Source organism: Pseudorasbora parva, chromosome 3, assembly GCF_024679245.1.
Source record: "Pseudorasbora parva isolate DD20220531a chromosome 3, ASM2467924v1, whole genome shotgun sequence".
Lineage (NCBI taxonomy): Eukaryota > Metazoa > Chordata > Actinopteri > Cypriniformes > Gobionidae > Pseudorasbora > Pseudorasbora parva.
In genome coordinates, this window is record NC_090174.1 from 40,905,634 (window position 1) to 40,924,587 (window position 18,954).

The window sequence follows — 18,954 nt, forward strand, 5'->3', positions numbered from 1 at the left end:
ATTGGTTTCTTGAACATGACAATGAGTTCACTGTACTGAAATGGCCTCCACAGTCACCAGATCTCAGCCCAATAGAGCATCTTTGGGATGTGGTGGAATGGGTGTATGTGTGTGTGTGTGTACGTATGTGTGTATGCATTTTGTATAATTTTGTAAAATGTACAGGGAGTGCAGAATTATTAGGCAAATTAGTATTTTGACCACATCATCCTCGTTATGCATGTCGTCTTACACCAAGTTGTATAGGCTGGCCACTACCAATTAAGCATATTAGGTGATGTGCATCTCTGTAATGAGAAGGGGTGTGGTCTAATGACATCAACACCCTATATCAGGTGTGCATAATTATTAGGCAACTTCCTTTCCTTTGGCAAAATGGGTCAAAAGAAGGACTTGACAGGCTCAGAAAAGTCAAAAATAGTGAGATATATTGCAGAGGGATGCAGCAGTCTTAAAATAGCCAAGCTTCTGAAGCGTGATCATCGAACAATCAAGCGTTTCATTCAAAATAGTCAACAGGGTCGCAAGAAGCGTGTGGAAAAACCAAGGCGCAAAATAACTGCCCGTGAACTGAGAAAAGACAAGCGTGCAGCTGCCAAGATGCCACTTGCCACCAGTTTGGCCATATTTCAGAGCTGCAACATCACTGGAGTGCCCAAAAGCACAAGGTGTGCAATACTCAGAGACATGGCCAAGGTAAGAAAGGCAGAAAGTCGACCACCACTGAACAAGACACACAAGCTGAAACGTCAAAACTGGGCCAAGAAATATCTCAAGACTGATTTTTCTAAGGTTTTATGGACTGATGAAATGAGAGTGAGTCTTGATGGGCCAGATGGATGGGCCTGTGGCTGGATTGGTAAAGGGCAGAGAGCTCCAGTCCGACTCAGACGCCAGCAAGGTGGAGGTGGAGTACTGGTTTGGGCTGGTATCATCAAAGATGAGCTTGTGGGGCCTTTTCGGGTTGAGGATGGAGTCAAGCTCAACTCCCAGTCCTACTGCCAGTTTCTGGAAGACACCTTCTTCAAGCAGTGGTACAGGAAGAAGTCTGCATCCTTCAAGAAAAACGTGATTTTCATGCAGGACAATGCTCCACCACACTCCAAGTACTCCACAGCGTGGCTGGCAAGAAAGGGTATAAAAGAAGAAAATCTAGTGATATGGCCTCCTTGTTCACCTGATCTGAACCCCATTGAGAACCTGTGGTCCATCATCAAATGTGCGATTTACAAGGAGGGAAAACCGTACACCTCTCTGAACAGTGTCTGGGAGGCTGTGGTTGCTGCTGCACACAATGTTGATGGTGAACAGATCAAAACACTGACAGAATCCATGGATGGCAGGCTTTTGAGTGTCCTTGCAAAGAAAGGTGGCTATATTGGTCACTGATTTGTTTTTGTTTGGTTTTTGAATGTCAGAAATGTATATTTGTGAATGTTGAGATGTTATATTGGTTTCACTGGTAAAAATAAATAATTGAAATGGGTATAAATTTGTTTTTTGTTAAGTTTCCTAATAATTATGCACAGTAATAGTCACCTGCACACACAGATATCCCCCTAAAATAGCTAAAACTAAAACTTCCAAAAATATTCAGCTTTGATATTAATGAGTTTTTGTGTTCATTGAGAACATGGTTGTTGTTCAATAATAAAATTAATCCTCAAAAATACAACTTGCCTAATAATTCTGCACTCCCTGTATAATGTATAAAAAACGAAATACCAATAATAAGTTTGGGGTCAGAACGTTTTTTTTTTTTTTTAAATCAAAAATACATACGCTTATGTTCATTCAGTAAACTCCAGCGACCATTTCAGTGTAGTGTGTACCTGTAGGTTTTTGTGGTAAATAAATAATAAACGAGTTTTTAATAAACTCTCTCTCTTATTGCTCCAATTTGTGGGGTTTCTGGCGCCCTCTGGGGGGTTATTTGGAAAAGCCACAAGTTGCTAGTGTACAGTTCAACACGCCTCCTTACAGCTGGATGTTTTTTCGCTTCCAGGAAATCACTTGAAACATCAGTTAAGAAAATGGCAGCGATATGATCCAGTTTATCTTTCACGATTTCAGAATTGTCGTTTTGGAAAGTCGCAAATAACCCTGTTCGCCACATAATGATACTTGTGTGAGTGTGACAGACCGCTTGTGAGCTCTGGTGAATAGGCCCTTCAGTGATGCCTCGGACCGTCGTGAGATCCTGAGCCGACCAGAGCTCCGCTTCACACTGCTGGAGGCTCGACACACACCGGGAAGATACTCGAGGTGAATGAGTTCTTGATGTCTGATCTCTGCGCTTAACCCTGAATGTGCATACACGTCAGATAAATGTAATCAAGTGTGAGTTTTATTGTTACTAAATCAAAAACGTAATCTGTTTTGTTGTAACGTTACTGCATGAAATATAAATAGTTTAAATAGATCTTTAGACCATATATAATTGTATTATATATGTATTATATTTAAACTTAAAATGTATCCGATTTTTTTAGCCGGACAATTTTAAGTCCGTTTTTCAGTCAGTGAGAGAGCGGGATCTGACAGCTGGTTTGTGTGGTTGAGAAAGGAAACTGAGAACCCGTTCTGAACAGTTCCACTCATTTATATTTATGATTTTCTGCCGCTCTGCAGAACACAGCATACTTGACTATTAAAACTATATTCGCTCGACGTTATGGGAACGAATGACTATGACGAATCGGTTCCTTTGAATGAATCAAACACTCGAAGTGGTTGCTGAATATAGAATAAATCAGTCAACGATTGAAATATGCTACTTGTTCCTGTTTGTTTATTATGTTGTATTCTAACGTAGTTAGATATTTTTTTGTAAAATGTATAGTTTAGATAATTAGATAATGTGTATTTTGATGCAAATTATTCTCAGCTGATGGCATGAAGCAGTTTTAGACTTTCTCCGTGAATAAAACATAACTATTTTTTGTTAATCAAAATACATCCTAATTGATTTTTGCCATCGACGCCGATAAAGTGTCAAATTTTTCCGTTATAAACGTTTTTTCACAGTGTTATCATCAGTACTGTATGTGCCAATCTGCTGCCCACGCAGCTAACGTACTGTCTGTCAACACGGACTGTGTCTCAACACATAGTGAACTGCCTACATAGACAGCACTTTTAAACTTCATAGTCAACCCAGACATGTTTTATAGGTAGGCAGCTCTCTAGGTTTTGATACACAGCTTGTTTTCTCTCTCTTTCTCTCTCTGTACACAGATACCTGGTCACTGAGTTTATGAACAGTCTGGGAAGAGACAGGGAATCATGCTTCCACCATCAAGAAGGGATTTTGTGTCTCTGACGCTCGGTGAAAGCGGCAACTACACCAACAGCAAGCAGTGGCGCCGGCAGTCTTGCTGGAGGGTGAGTTTAATATTCAACTTCAAGTCATTTGTTTATTTACATGCTGGTTTTATCTTTGAGTAGCTTCTAGATCCATTGTTATGAAAGCATATCACATGGATAGCAATATTCAATTTAAAATTTTATATGCAAAATGACAGTGGATTTCTGTATTTGAATTTACATTTACCAAATGTGCAATGTTTGGGCCAGAATGCTAATTTAAATTCAGTAATATAATTTAAATGTGCTATTTCCTACTCTATTTTCATTTTCTACATTCATTGTGGGCAATTAAGAAAAGGAACATTTAAATTATCATTTTACTAAAAAAAATTGCTTAAACGTGTTAAATGCATCAAATCATTTCTGTAATTTATTTTCATTTTGCAACTTATAAAAAGTTACAATATGTTTTTAAATGTTAAAACAAGTGTAGAAAATGGGAACATTGCTTTTTGCTCCAAACGTTGCACGTTTGGTATGGAAAATTTACATTTAAATGCAGAAATAGATTGCCATTTTGCATATTCCATTTCTAATTGAGCATTGCTACTCATATGCTTCCATACATCTGTAGCGTAATGTCTTTTGTTTAGTAGCATTTGATTGCAAAGGTGTGGTGATTGTACGATCACCATGGCTTTTTCTCCAGAGATGGAAACAGCTGTCCAGATTGCAGCGCAGCCTGATTCTGCTTACATTGATGCTGTTGCTGGTTTGTGGAATCGCCACATCTCCCACTCTCATAGGGCATTGGAGAGGTGAGCCACTATATTTCTCCCCCCAGATTTTGGAATAGAAAAAATTTAGAGGGCGAAGACTTGTTTCTATCCATCAGTTGTTGATTGGATGGAGGTAGATCCGAACGCAAGCTTTGCGGTAAATTGTAAAAAAAGGGACGGGGCTTAAGAGAACTAAATGATTGGAGAAGACCGGAATATGTCACCAGAGAGAGTCGTTTCACCGGAAGATTGAGTTTTGACATTAGGGTTGTGCCGATAGATGATGGCATTGTGTATTGATGATAGTCAGAGATATCCATGGGATTGCATTTTGGTTGAAATATTTCTATGTAACGTGACATATTTCTTCATCACCAGCTCCATCCTTTCTCGCAAAATGATAGAATTTTTTTAAAAATTCAATAACAAAGTAAATAATTAAATAAATGAGTATATAAAGAAGTATATTATTTGAGTATATTAGTATAAGTATATTATACTATTTGACATTTTGATTAAAACAACACATGGTAAAAAAAAATTAAACATGCTTGGATGAATCTTTCACAATAAGATCTATAACATAAGCTTATTATTATTATACCTTATTCTAAAGATGTGTTCATCTTTATCAGGTGGTGCAGTTGGGGGGAACAGGAATGATGGGAAACAGCCGTTTGTTGTTGACCTGAAAAATGAGTACAGGTCCATTCTTCCTGAGCCGCCCTCTGAGGTTAGTGTGACCCATTTGTTTCTTGCTTGCTTTTTTGATGCCCTCCTTGTATGAGTAACCTGATAACTCAAGGTTACAGGCTGTGCTTTGTGCTGCTTTTTGCAGTTTGTGTCAGTAACGTATGTTTTCCTCCTGAAAAACAGAGAAATCACTACCCTAGACGTGGACCTCCTATCTTGCAGAACCAATTGCAATTCAAAATGAATGTTTCGGGTCTGTTGGGAGAAGAAAATCATGGACCGGACCTAAAGAATGCAGATAAAGAATCTGAGAAAGAAAAGCCAATCATTAGGTTTGATTTTAAATGTCTTACCGTACTGAAACACAACAGCATGTGCATTTTAGATATTCCTGTGGTTTCTTTATTATCATTATTTTCTTTATTATTTATTTTTTACATGATTTTAGTTGGCGTGGAGCTGTGATAAATGAAGGACAGGCCTCTGATACAAACACTAAAGACACAGGAAACCAAGACGGCCCAGCTTCATTAGCACTTGGTTTGTTGTTTTGTCAGCTACATTTTATTCCTTTCGTACTGAACAGGAAAATAGCCAGTTGCTAAATCTATTAATACTTTCTAAATATAAACACGTTTTATGCAGCTGATCTGCCTGAATTCATTTGATTCTTTCTCTGTATTGCACTGAAGCAGCTGTTTCCTGTGTTTTTGTTGCTTTCAGCTGAGAGCAGGCTGGAGGCTGTGAGAGAAGCTTTTAGACATGCCTGGAAGGGCTACAAGGATTTTGCCTGGGGTCATGATGAACTCAAACCCATCTCTAAATCATATGGAGAGTGGTTTGGACTTGGGCTGACCCTAATTGATGCTCTGGACACCATGTGGATCTTGGGTCTCAAAGAGGGTAATTAAGCTTGCTGGAGAACATGCATTACAGAAGACCAATATTTGTTTTTCTGTCTCATTTTTCCCAAGATCCAAAATGCCTTGTGACATGAAATGGAGAAAGTTCATTTTTTTATGCAAATAAATGACTGAAGTATGTGAAAATCATCGATTAACGGATAGTTCACCTAAAAATAGTTCACCTGTCATTAATTACTCACCCTTATGTCGTTATAAACCCGCAAGACTTTTATTCATTTTTGGAACACAAATTAAGATTTGTTTAATAAAAATTTCTTAATAACTATTTGAAGCATCCCAAATAATATTTTTGATGCTTTAAAAAGTTAATAAAGTCACAATTTCATGATTGATCACAATTTCACACTGAGCAATTGTGCAAGCACCTGTAACCCTGGTAGGAAGTAATTTCTGTTCTAACCTTTTAACCCTATAATCTGAGCCAATTAGAATAGCCAAAAGGAATTTCAAAAGTATGTTTATAATATTCCTAAACATTTCCCCATCTTACATTGGCTGGACAAACAGATTGCCACCAAACTCAAGCCAATGTTACTGTGTCAGTGCTGGTTGAGATGTTTAAAGAAACAGCGATTTTTACACTGTTTGGGAAATCAACCAACCGGCTTTTAGGGATCGTTCACCCAAAAGTGAAAATTCTTTCATCATTTACTCACGCTCTAGTTGTTCCAAAACCTGTTTCAGTTTCTTTTTTTTGCTGAACACAAAATAAGATTATTAATCACAAAATAAGAATGCCGGTAGCTAGGTAGATAGGAATTATGAAAGTACATCAACTGTTTGGTTACCCATGTTTTTTAAAATATGTTCAGCAGAAGAAAAAAAATCATACAGATTTGGAGCAACATATCCCTTTAATAGTAATATATCATTGTCTTCATTAAGATGGGATAGGAATAATTTTTTCTTGTCCCATCTTAAAATGCAGACAATTGCATTATGCCAGAAAAAATAAATACTCTTTTTTATGATGTTCACTAAAGCTGTTTATTGTGTATGTAAAGTGGCTTACTTAATTTGCATAAATGTTGACAGAGTTTGCAGAGGCCAGGGAGTGGGTGGCCAAAGAGCTCTCCTTCGATAAAAATGTGGATGTTAATCTTTTCGAGAGCACCATTCGTATCCTTGGGGGCCTTCTGAGTACATACCATCTGACTGGAGACCTCATGTTCCTGGATAAAGCTGTGAGTTAGAAGTACCCCACCAGCCACCAGCCAACCCACCTCACGGTGCTCAAAGCATCTTTTCTTAGTTACTATGTTCTGGTGATTTGATGGTATTTCTATCGTGTGCATCATTTTTCAGAAAGATATTGGCTCCAGACTGATGCCTGCCTTCAACACTGCCTCTAAAATCCCCTATTCAGATGTGAATATTGGGAAGGGGACGGCTCATCCTCCACGATGGACTTCTGACAGCACCGTAGCTGAGGTCACTAGCATTCAGCTGGAGTTCAGAGAGCTCAGCCGGCTCACTGGAGATCCCAAATATAAGGTCAAGACAATGGATAGTCTTTCACAATTAAGGCCTGGACACTCATTTAAACAATTCTGTTCTCATTAGAACAGGTGGTTACTTATCACCCGTGTCTATCTTTCTGTAGTTGGCTGTGATGGAGGTGATGAACCAGGTGCATAAACTAGACGGAAAGCAAGATGGGCTGGTGCCGATGTTTATAAATACCAACAACGGGCTGTTCACCCATCAGGGGATTTACACACTGGGCGCCAGGGCTGACAGCTACTATGAGTATCTGCTGAAGCAGTGGATACAGGGAGGCAAGACGGAGAACGAGTGAGTAGAGGGTTGTTTGGACGTTATAATTTATTCCTTATGGGGTTGGGTCCAATTTTTATTGTTAAAATGTGTTTGTGCTCCCATGTGTTCAGATTGCTAGATGACTACCTGCTGGCTGTGGAAGGGGTGAAGAAGCACCTGCTGAAGAAGTCAACTCCTCTAGGCCTTACATTTGTAGGAGAGTTGTCCCATGGACACTTCAGTCCCAAAATGGTATGTTTGTTCTCAAAGAAAAACAAGACTTTATGTTTGGCAATTAAATAGCTCATGTAGACCCCCTTTTCTCCTCTCTTGTTTCTTTTAGGACCATTTGGTGTGTTTCTTGCCTGGAACACTGGCACTGGGGGCACATTACGGCCTTCCTGCTGATCATATGGAGCTGGCAAAAGAGCTGATTGAGACCTGCTACCAGATGTATGCCCAGATGGAGACGGGTCTGAGCCCGGAGATAGCTCATTTCAACATGCATGAGGGCAGCACAAAGGATGTAGATGTAAAGGTGAGCTGACAAAGAGCTTTAAGTTTTGACTACTCTCTGCAGTTGTGGAAGATATGTTTGTTTGAGAATGTGAAATGAAATGGTCTTTGTGATTTTTGTAATATCTTGCAGATTGCTGACCGGCACAACCTTCTGCGGCCAGAGACCGTGGAAAGCCTCTTCTACTTATACAGATTCACCAAGGATAAGAAGTACCAGCAGTGGGGCTGGGAGATCCTACAGAACTTCAATAAGTACACAAGGGTATGTAAGAGATTGAGAAACAGTTCCACTGTTACCTTGAGATGTTTTTGAACATGCAAAATAGTGGAAGGACACTGCTTTCAAATTTCCATGTTTTCCATTCTAACTAGTAAGGAGATTCAAAGTAATGTAAATTCATTCCAAGAATGTGGTTTGCCATTGGTGTACAGACGGTGTACTGTTTCTGTGTGATTTTTGAAGTGTGTGGCTCTGTGAATGCTTTTCAGATAACATCGCCCACAATCCACTGCTCAATTGAACTTTCAACTAAGGGTACTTTAGCAGTTTTTAAATGTATGTGTAGGTACAATCGCTAGCTAAATATATTATGTTAATACATTTAGCTGTATAATTGTTTACTGTTCAAAAGTTAGTTATTTTTTTTAAAGACATTAGTACTTTCTCCCTCACATCTCCTTTCTCATTTCTGTCAATAGGGGTGAGGGGGAGATGTGAGGGAGGATGTTTCAGCCGGGACTTTTTACTGTGCCGAGTCGAAGTACTCTCAGAAGTGCTATTCCGCCATACATTATAGTTCTCCTTTTAATCCGCTTAGAAAAGCGCCACGTTTTATTTTATGTTACCATACTTGATAGTTCAACTATTAGTGTAACTGTATTTAAATAATGTGGAAAACGTGGAGGTGTTTGGTCACTTCTGACTTTATCTCTGTTTGGTACCATAGTGAATGAACTGGGCTTAGTGGGCTAAGCTAAATGCTATCAGATCGTCAGAGCGATTAAGTGCACGCACTGAAACGAGAGGGGTATGTATCAACTCGTCAACTCGTCTTAGTTAAGGGAATAACATAGTTTAATATGAAAAAGCAGTGAAGTATCCCTTTAATAGTTTCTTTCATTTGACATACTTTTTGTAAGTGAGATCACAAAAATATCCTTAAAAGACCTAATCCATTTATCGTGGAAAAATCATGGAAGGTAATTGGTCAGAAAATGTCTTAAGATTGTTTTTCATACTGGCTCAGAGACGAACCTTGATGCTCTGTCAGAATGAAAGTCTAATATTATTGTCTCAGTTTTGACTCTCAATGTCAGACACGTTGATATTTGGCTTCTCATATTTCGCTTGTTTTATACAAACATTGCCTTGCCTCCATTCCAAATATACTTGCACTTTCTCTCTCTGCATTTTTGAACTTCACATTAAGCATTCAGCTCATATCAACAGTTTACAAGGATGTTACCAAACAACTCTCAGTTCTGACTCGTGTGTCCCTCTCCCCACAGGTTTCCACTGGAGGTTATACATCCATAAACAACGTTCGTGACCTGGCCTATCCCAGCCCTCGAGACAAGATGGAGAGCTTCTTCCTGGGCGAGACGCTCAAATACTTCTACCTGCTGTTTTCCGAGGACCCCGACCTTATCAGCTTAGACAAGTACGTCTTCAACACTGAGGCCCATCCTCTTCCCATATGGCCACAAGCAGAGTGATGGACCCACAAGCACACATACGTAACCAAACACACCTCTCTCAGGGCCGTGAACACATTTGTTATTCAAACTGCCATCTTTTCTACACTAGGAACTCTTTTTCGTAATTGAAAGTCACTAACTGGTAAAATAATTACGAGCCATGACAAGAATCTGTCTTTAGATGCGTAGTTTCTGAGCGTGCTAGTGATCTGTATGTTTCTATTAATAGAGTTTCTCAATGTATGCTCCTTTGATACTTGGATCAGCTGGGCTGATGAATTAGCCCAATGAATCAGTATGTGCAGTCTCTTAGCCCAAGCACACAGACAAAAAAAACCTTCATACTGTGAAACCTTATGGGGACTGCAAGCACTTTATAGTGTGTTTGTGTGTGTGTGTGTGTGTGTGTGTGTGTGTGTGTGTGTATTCTTTTAATGAAAGGACCACTGCTGTTTTTTCTTTGGGGTATTGTGAGGATTTTATAGTTTCACCATTTTCTGATGGTCTGTTTAGCTTTTGTAAAGTAGTTTTTCTTTGCATCACAAATATTTCCATGGTTTTATTCGTTTTCTAGAGCATTTGGATCATGCAGTTACACGTTACCATAAGGTTTCATTTGTTAACATTAGTTAAAGCGTTAATTAACATGAACGAACAATGAGCAATATATTCCTGCAGCCATTATTAACCTTTGTTAATGTTAGTTAACTAAAAACATACATGTTAGTTCACCCTGCATTAATATTAAAAGATGCAACTTTTGATCTTAAAATGTATGTTGAGATCAACATTAAGATTAGTTGCTGTAAAAGTATTGTAAATGGTTAACTAATGGAATTAAATAGTGTTAACAAATGACAGCTTATTGTAAAGTGTTTCCAAAAATCTAGTAATCAGACAGCATTGTATTATTTTATTATGTGATCAAACACAAACATTTATTATTTAGTATATATCTCTTTTTTTCTTTTTCTTTGCCTAAAACCCCAAACCCTGCTGTGAAGGATTTTAATGCCATTCCTGTGAATAGGAGAAAAGTAAATTTTTGTATCGAGTATGGTGTTAGTGTTAAAAATTGCTAGCAGGTGTTCATGTTTTTATTATTATTAGATTTTTATTGAGTTTTATCCATTTTTTTGTGGTTGCAGGATTATAATTATTTTAATGGAGCATTAATCAAGCACAATGTTTTTTGTTTTTTAAATAAGGGTCTATTATATTATGGCACCTATCTCACTGTTTCATGGGACCTGCATCAGATGAGATTCTGTCAGTAGTATTTTCATATGTAATGATGAATTTTAAACATATGGTATTGGTAGAATATTTTGTGAAATATGAAAAATTGAATTTGGTTTGTTGGGGTGCTTTTCTTAGAACTTTAAAGAATCTTCAGAATACCAAATTTTTTCATGCAGGAAGAAAAATTGAATGTTTAAGTTATTAAATCTTCACCACTGCTGATTGCGAATCAGTTTGTGAGCTTAAATAGATAGAATGTATAGAATGTCTTAAAGTTACTGATAGCAGGCAAGGTTACCAACTTTTTGACCATTAAATAATGGACCTGCTGTTTACACAGATCACAGATGTATTACGTTCATTGTATTTGAAAAGTTGGTTGAACATTACGTCTCACTGTGCAGAATCACTTACAGTAATATTGTCCAGAGTTTTGTATAGGTAGTTTGTACATTACAGCCATTGCAGATGTTTATAAGGGCTGAGCATTGACTGGTTTCTCGATGTCGTGCTGTGGTGAGGTGAGGTGTTCTGTTCCGCGTGTGCCTTTACATACAGAGCAATGACAAATGTTGTTAATTTTCAATCCTGAAAATCGTGTTTTTATGAGAAATCGATCTATTTAGATCATCTCATTCCTGTTGTGAAGCTTTTTACAGATCTTTTTTGTGAATTAAATATTTTTGTGATTATTTATAATACAGTTTGTAAATGTTAAATTAACTTGCTATCTGTTCGCCATTTCTGGGTGTTTTTGCATCCCACAGATTCCAAATGAAGGGCTTTTCATACCTCACTCTCAATTGTTGTGCAAATGTCTTAAATTACCATTTGCCTCAAGCATATTGACAAATCAACATAGTTCTGAATCATTCATACACCAAAGATGTGCCACGAATTTCAAAGAATATTCTAAAACGGGCGCAATAAAAATGTGGTACAGCTGTACATATTCCTTTGACTGATGCATTTACGTACCCCAGCTCAATCTGGCCATTTGTAAATGATGATTTAGACATGAGAGTGAGCTTATACATAATGAAAATGTTTTGGTTTTTTATTGATATTCATTTTTCTGGAATATAACTTTTTAACGTCCATTTCTGTGGAAAATAAATGGATTTATTCAATATTTTACAAGTTCACAAATGTTGAAATAAATTGTGCATAAAAAAACTCATGTCTTCTTCCTTGCTGCCTTCACCCATTGAGCGATGATTTCAGACTCTTTCTTACGAGCCACAATCACAGACTCCGGATCAGCAGGGTTGGACTCCCTGGAAAAAAAGAAAAGGGAAAAAAAGTAGAAGGCATGGTCAGATGATGTAGCATTTCAATGTCTTTATCTCACACCTGTCTAAACACATCACATAATATGTATAATGGACTATGTTTAGACTGCCAGCATAAAAACATGTTTTTTTGTTGTTTTTTTGCATATTCAGATTGGTCTTGACAGCAAATGTTTTTTTAAATATTGAAATGCAGTTCCAATCAGATTTTTACAGACATGTCTCGGTCTGGATGCATTGGTTGCTCAAATCAGATTTCAAATTGTGTAAACATTTATACGGCCTTCAAACATAGTATGTCCAGGAGACTGGTATTGTGATGTTCCATGTGTAATCATGGCCGAAATCTTTGGGTTTTTTGGGTTTCGCATCTCGACGGGCAGCTTATTTGGAGAGTGAGATGAGGCACCAACATTATTTCTGCATCCTTTTTTGTAAGCCTCATCACATACGTGGGGGTACGCTACTACCAAAGCAACCCATGCAGATAGGTCGGTTATGTCTGGACACGCAAATTATTTGACCACTTACAATAGTCCAGTTTGCCTGCAGTCTGAAAATGGCTTAAGTTTAACTTGCACCTTAAATCCAGATGATGAGCTCCCTCTGGTATGTTGATTGCAACCAGTGATGAGCTGAGTGACTTTCTGATCTACAGGTGAAAATAATCATATTAAATGCCCCAAACAGCACAAAGAATTTAAAAAGTGTGTAACAAGGGAATTAAGTATTTGGATAATTTAAAAAAAAAAAATACAGAGAGCATCTTTCTATTTCAATAACTGAAAAATACATTCGCAAAGTTTAAAAAGTAAACTTACCCCTCCATTAGCCCAAGGATCAAGATCACCATTGGAAAATATGATATTGCTTGCGGTGGAGAAATCTAGAATAGATTTAAATTGATGCAACATTTAGATCCCAGTTCATTGCATACATCCCTGCCAGTGATTTTTTTTAAAAAGGCACCCATAATATTTTTTTGTATGAATATCTGCCGTGTAACAAAATAAAGAACAAAGCTGAATCAATAACTAACTCTGCTTTTAAACAACAAAAAACAACATTTTGTTCTAGCTGAATTCATTTTTTTTTTTTAAATCAACACTTAAATGTTGTCAAGTTAAATTAAAAAAGCAACGGTTTGAGCAAAAAGCTAATTTTTGTCAAAAATTATGCCTGGATCAGATTCAGTGCGATGATCCAAACGTAGATGGAGTAGATCCCATTTCATTCAGTAAATTTAGGCAGTTTTGATTTACATTTGATGTACATTTAGGCAGTTTTGACTGTTTGATGTTGATCATGGTTGTATTATTTTACATTTTCATCTTACATATGCTACCGCTTGTGTCTGCTTCTTCAAATGTCTTTTGATCAGGAGATTTAGTACTCTTTCAGAAGATGTGTCATAGCGCCCCCTACCGTAGAACAGTGAACAAAACAGCCAGAATTTGACAGGTAATCCCCACCTCGTTAAAAATAGCATTAAAAACCACATTGTGTATTGAAAATAATATAATGATATATACTTAAACCGATGCTCAGTAATTAATAAAATAGGAATGACAACACAAAAAAAAACAATGTATTGTTCCATAAGTCTGATATTTTAGCGATTGTGGTTAGGTAGCTTGTTGACTTACCCACTACAACTAACATGGCGATAAGCCGTGACATTAGGCTAATATTGTATATATTTTAATATCTAGGGTTAGGATAACGCAAGATAATTTAATAGTTACATTACTGTGTGGTGAACCTATGATAACTCATATTTAAACAACTATTGCTTTGTGTTTTTGGCCAGATAAAATGACAAAGAAAATGGAGATATGATGATTATTCAGTGCACAAGAATGCCACACAAATCCTTATAATTACAAATTTGGCTGTATTATTTGTGTCCCCTTCAAAAATTGTCCTTGAGAAATATGTCCCCCGTCCATTTGTTTTGCCCAAATTTATGCCCATGTCCGGGTAAGCGTTTTCTCAGTTTCAGTCAATGGCAGGGAAAAAGTTAAAAGGATCAAGGTCAAGTGGATCCTGGTGCATATTAACCATGAGGTAAAGAAAGACAAACCTATACACAGTTTGGTAGTTGTAACTTACCTCGGCCCCAGAACTGGGTCTTGAGCCACCCTGGCCGTGGAATCACCCCCCATCTCTTCGAGCAGTACTGTTCCCTCTGCTGCTCGGTGAATGTCATCGGTGGGAACATGTCTGTCACATTATTACTCTCATAGCACATCTCGATCTCAGTGCAGGCCTAAAAAAAAAGATATTTGTATATATGATTATGATTAAGTGACTATTCCAATGGAACATAATACATCAGAATAAACTGCAAACATGATTTTAAAAGAAAAAAATATTTTTTTGTCTTAAAAAAAAAAAAAAAATATCACAGTGTCAAGTATTTGGACTAAATAAAGTGCTGCAAAAATTAGTCCTAAAAGTCCCGATTTAGCATTTTGAAGGGTGATGCTAACTTCCAGTTTGGCCAATAAAATAAATGTTTTACTGAAGACAAATGACGTTTATGATATGCTCTAATCATTGATCGTGGCTCTAACTATTACAGTCAATTTTCCGCAATTTACAAAAACTAATATTCAGGGATTAGGGAGACCTAATCTAGGTACCTGGTAATCCCATGCATAGCTGTCAAAGCCAAGGCCACAGCCGGTGGGGTCGGCACACTCCACATAGAGACTGTAGAGGTCATAACATGTGAGCTGCCCAGTGGAATTATACACAATGCCTGTGGGGGTGGCACAAAATTGATGCAAAAGTCTTTTGAGCCTTGTCAGGACCAGAAGGATTACAGCAAAAAGAAACAGAAATTGAAATCTGTGCAAAGCTGCGGTCATTTACCAACAGTATCTCTGAGTGCCACCATAAGATCAGAGCCATTCAGCATGGTTTCACACGCCACCTGTGAAAGTAAAAGTACTGGACTTTATATTTAAGACACAATCATATTGGTAATCATATAAGATGTTGATTGGTCCGTTCCAACTGTAGGAACTGCACTACTAAGCCATTTTAAATGGAACCAGATGGGGTGGAATGGTTTTATTTGCTTTAAGCATCAGAGGACCATTTATTTAACACTATTAGGTTTTGCTTTCTGCATTAAAGTCTTTCGGTGAAGGTGTTTTGAAAATTGTTAAAAGTGATTATTCCAGTACCTTCACAGGGAAGGCTGGCATGCTGCCAATGAAATGAGTGCTGTAGGGATAATCCAACATGGCCATCATGGTGAAGGCGTTACGCAAGAGTCCGTTCAGCTGATCAATGTCCTTTGGGGTGGAGGGAGTTTTACACAGGGAGAAAGCAGACTGGATGCGCTTGTATTCTATGTAGAATAAACAAGGAGCAAGAGAATGAAACAAACGCAGAGTGAAATGATTAAGCATCCTGGGCGAATTGATGCGGATACCTTTCTGTTGTGCTAAAGAGTTTAGCTTCTGGAAAGCTCCTTTCACTGCATCTCTGCAGGCAGGGTTAACCTTCTCGAAATCCTGACCAGGCAAACAGAACACATTAACATTACTCCAATAGAGGGTATGCGCGTAACGTCACCGTCGGCCGGATTGACTGCGGTTACGCCCCCCGAGTGGCAAAAAGAGCGGCAGCATTGGATTTTAACATGAATGCCACGAAAAACACTTCTAAAAAGGAAAATAGCTTTGAAATTGACTGTACAAAAAGATTTCACAAGAAATCTGAGGTATATATTTACAGACTGACAAAAGCTACGGAAAAGAGAAGCCAATGGATTGCTGCAGTTTACAGGAAACAACTGGACTCCAGGCAGTGAAAGGTGGATTCGCAGTGTTCAATTTGCGTCAATGTCTTGAATTATGGGGTAAAAATACCCTTGTTATATGTTGCATTGACAACTTATCAATTAAATATGTACCATCTTATATTCTGCATGTTTAGATGCTTTTAACACTAACAAAAACTATAAAGTTTTAGTGCTGGATTATATGATGATAATAACATTGTTATGTGTTCATCCGGATTTAGACCTACCTATATTTATATTTATATAAAGTATTTTTTTATATTTATATATTTGTATTTATATAAAGCATTCACAGGCAAATTTCCTTTATGCATTTCCTCAACGTTTATATCCCCAATTAAATCCATTCATGCAGCTGCTCTTTTGCCACTCGGTCCAGATGTGATGACAATGCAAACCCTCTATACAAATTAAATCCTCTTTTATTTAAAGAAATAAATAATAGTTTCAAAAGTCATGTTTTAAAGCTAAAGTGTCTGAAAGGAATTTAATTTGAACTTACAGCAGTAACATCCTGGAAAAACTGTCTAGATTCTCCAAGACCTGCGGTGGACAGGATGGGAGCGCTAGCGGCTAACGCGCCAGCAACAATATTCGGGTACCTGATTCTCATGTAAACACTCAACATGCCTCCATAGCTGACATAGAAACAGACATAATAACATTTAAATGTTATTGGCTATATTATTATTAGCAATTACTATTGCATTATATAAAATTACTATTAGTTACTTGATGCTATTTAATTATGGGACATGGATATTGTGTGTGTGTGTGTGTGTGTGTGTGTGTGTGTGTGTGTGTGTGTGTGTGTGTGTGTGTGTGTGTGTGTGTGTCAGAGGATGGTATATAAAGCTAACTGAGACCTCCCACCTTCCACCAAAGACGATGACGGGACATGGCTGAGCTCCCAGTTCCTTCTTTAGCTCTGTGATCATGACCGCATAGTCAGCCAGGGCCTGCTCCACTGTCAACAGCCCCACCTCAGGGATATTAAATGAATCCTTCCCAAATGGAAGAGATTTTCCATAATACCTCTAGAGTTTAAAGCAAAGGAAACCATTAGTGGAGTGGTATACACTTTGTCAAAGTCTGGAATAATGAACTTTGAAAAATGACAAAACTGCAAAAACAGCAATATTGTGTAAAATAAAAATTAATACAATTTTAAATATTTTCTTTATACATTTTATATTTTAATTTATTCTTGTGATGGCAAAGCTGAACGTTACCTTTCAGCATCATTACTCCAGTGTTCAGTCTCACATGACCCTTCAGAAATCATTGTTATATGCTGATAAGGTGTTTAAGAAACATTTTTATTATTACATATATGTATTATTATTAATGTTGAAAACAGTTATTTTTTTGTGGAAACCACAGACTACCATTCAAAGATTACCATTTTCAATTATTCATAAAATGGTCCTGATATGTCACTAGACATTAAGAAATTATGTTAATTTAAAATACTTATACCACTAACAACAGTAGGCTGGCCAGGATATTCTCATTTAAAAGTTGTTGCAGCCCTCAACTGATGTTGATGTTGAAATGTTGTGTTTTGGCCTGAAGCTCCGCCCTCCAACTATCTACCAATCCTAAAGTCAATAGTGTTTTGGCATCTGGGTTTCCAGCTCTGCTCTAGTTACCACAGCTGCAGCTACAAACTTTCCTGCTGGATCCTGCAGCCTATCTGGCAGCCTCGAGTCAGGGGGAGGGGGAGAGGGGATACATTGCTCTACATTTATTTGAAAGTGTCCACAATCTTACAACATACTTCCTTTAAATTAAAACAGCTTGGACGTATTATTTTAATTAAAAGTGAGAGTAAAGGCATTTATAAGGTTACAAAAGGTTCATATTTCAAACAAAAGCCGTTCACTGAACCTTCTTTTCATCAAAGAATCCTGAAACAAATGATCCACAAAATTGAGCACCAGCAATAATCACTCATAAGCACCAAATCAGCATATTAGAATGATTTCTGAAGGATCACGTGACACTGACTCAATAATGTAATGAAGAAGTAATGGCAGCTGAAAAATACACCTTTGCCATCAGGGGAATAAATTAAAATTAAAAATATATAAAATAAAATAAATCACAATAATAGTGTTTTTACAGTATTTGTGATTAAATAATACAGTCTCTTTGAGCATAAGGGACTTTCTTTCCTATTTTCTAACTTCCTCCATATTACTCATATGATCCAGCATCATCTCATATTATCTTACATGCTCAGCAAATATCACCAGGGCTCCCTGCACTGCTGCCAGCTCTGTGATGAAGCCTGAATTCAATGCAAACTCCCATATGTCCCCCTCATTGCCAGTGTAGAAAAAAATGGGTCCATAGCCTTTCTTCCAGTACTGATCTTGAATAAACACATAACGCGATCAGTATTAATATCATTTTTAAAGATAAAGTTAAGACTATAATGACAGTGTGGCAGATTACCTGTAATAAGGTAGCGCTGATCATATGTGCCATTGCCAAGGCTGTTGTAATTGAAGTGGTCTAAAATCTGTTTAAAATACATTTCCTTGAAATCAGCAGCAAGGTCAGTGTTTGATGGGATGACCTCATTATTGAGCTTTTCCTTAAAAGAAAGAAAGAAAGAAAGAAAATTTCAAATAACTGTAAGGAATAACTTCCTATAAACTTTATGAAAACAACTGGAACAGATCGGACTATCAGTTTCAAAATACAACCAACTGAAGATCAGAACTTGCCACAGATAAACGTGTCTCGGTCTTTCCACTGACACTGGGGATCAGCAACAAGAATCCAAGGAAAAGCCAGCGTGCTGTCATTCTGCCAGACACCCCATAGATTAAACAAGAAATCACTGGAGTCGAATTAAATCTTCCCAGACTATTGACTGTCATGTGATCACGTCAGCTGTCATGTGACTTTCG

At 37.5% G+C, this 18,954-nt stretch overlaps 2 protein-coding genes across 2 annotated transcripts; one reads left to right on the forward strand and one right to left on the reverse strand.

Moving 5' to 3' along the window:
* The first annotated feature begins 1,943 nt into the window (after positions 1-1,943).
* man1b1b (mannosidase, alpha, class 1B, member 1b) lies at positions 1,944-11,795 on the forward strand. The gene is made up of 14 exons (XM_067438885.1): positions 1,944-2,265; positions 3,238-3,384; positions 4,019-4,127; positions 4,724-4,821; positions 4,965-5,113; positions 5,230-5,321; positions 5,505-5,684; positions 6,743-6,891; positions 7,013-7,201; positions 7,311-7,501; positions 7,597-7,717; positions 7,809-8,003; positions 8,115-8,246; positions 9,494-11,795. Exons 2-14 carry the CDS (start codon positions 3,286-3,288, stop codon positions 9,698-9,700), a joined length of 1,911 nt encoding a protein of 636 aa, XP_067294986.1. The 5' UTR covers positions 1,944-2,265; positions 3,238-3,285; the 3' UTR covers positions 9,701-11,795.
* Positions 11,796-11,948: 153 nt separating this feature from the next.
* dpp7 (dipeptidyl-peptidase 7) lies at positions 11,949-18,924 on the reverse strand. The gene is made up of 13 exons (XM_067438889.1): positions 18,769-18,924; positions 18,494-18,635; positions 18,271-18,410; positions 16,907-17,070; positions 16,536-16,671; positions 15,662-15,743; positions 15,411-15,577; positions 15,094-15,154; positions 14,862-14,980; positions 14,329-14,485; positions 13,038-13,102; positions 12,798-12,868; positions 11,949-12,201 (listed from the first exon to the last, which is right to left on the reverse strand). The coding sequence occupies exons 1-13, from the start codon at positions 18,922-18,924 to the stop codon at positions 12,102-12,104; spliced, it is 1,560 nt and encodes a 519-aa protein (XP_067294990.1). The 3' UTR covers positions 11,949-12,101.
* Between the last annotated feature and the right edge of the window lie 30 nt (positions 18,925-18,954).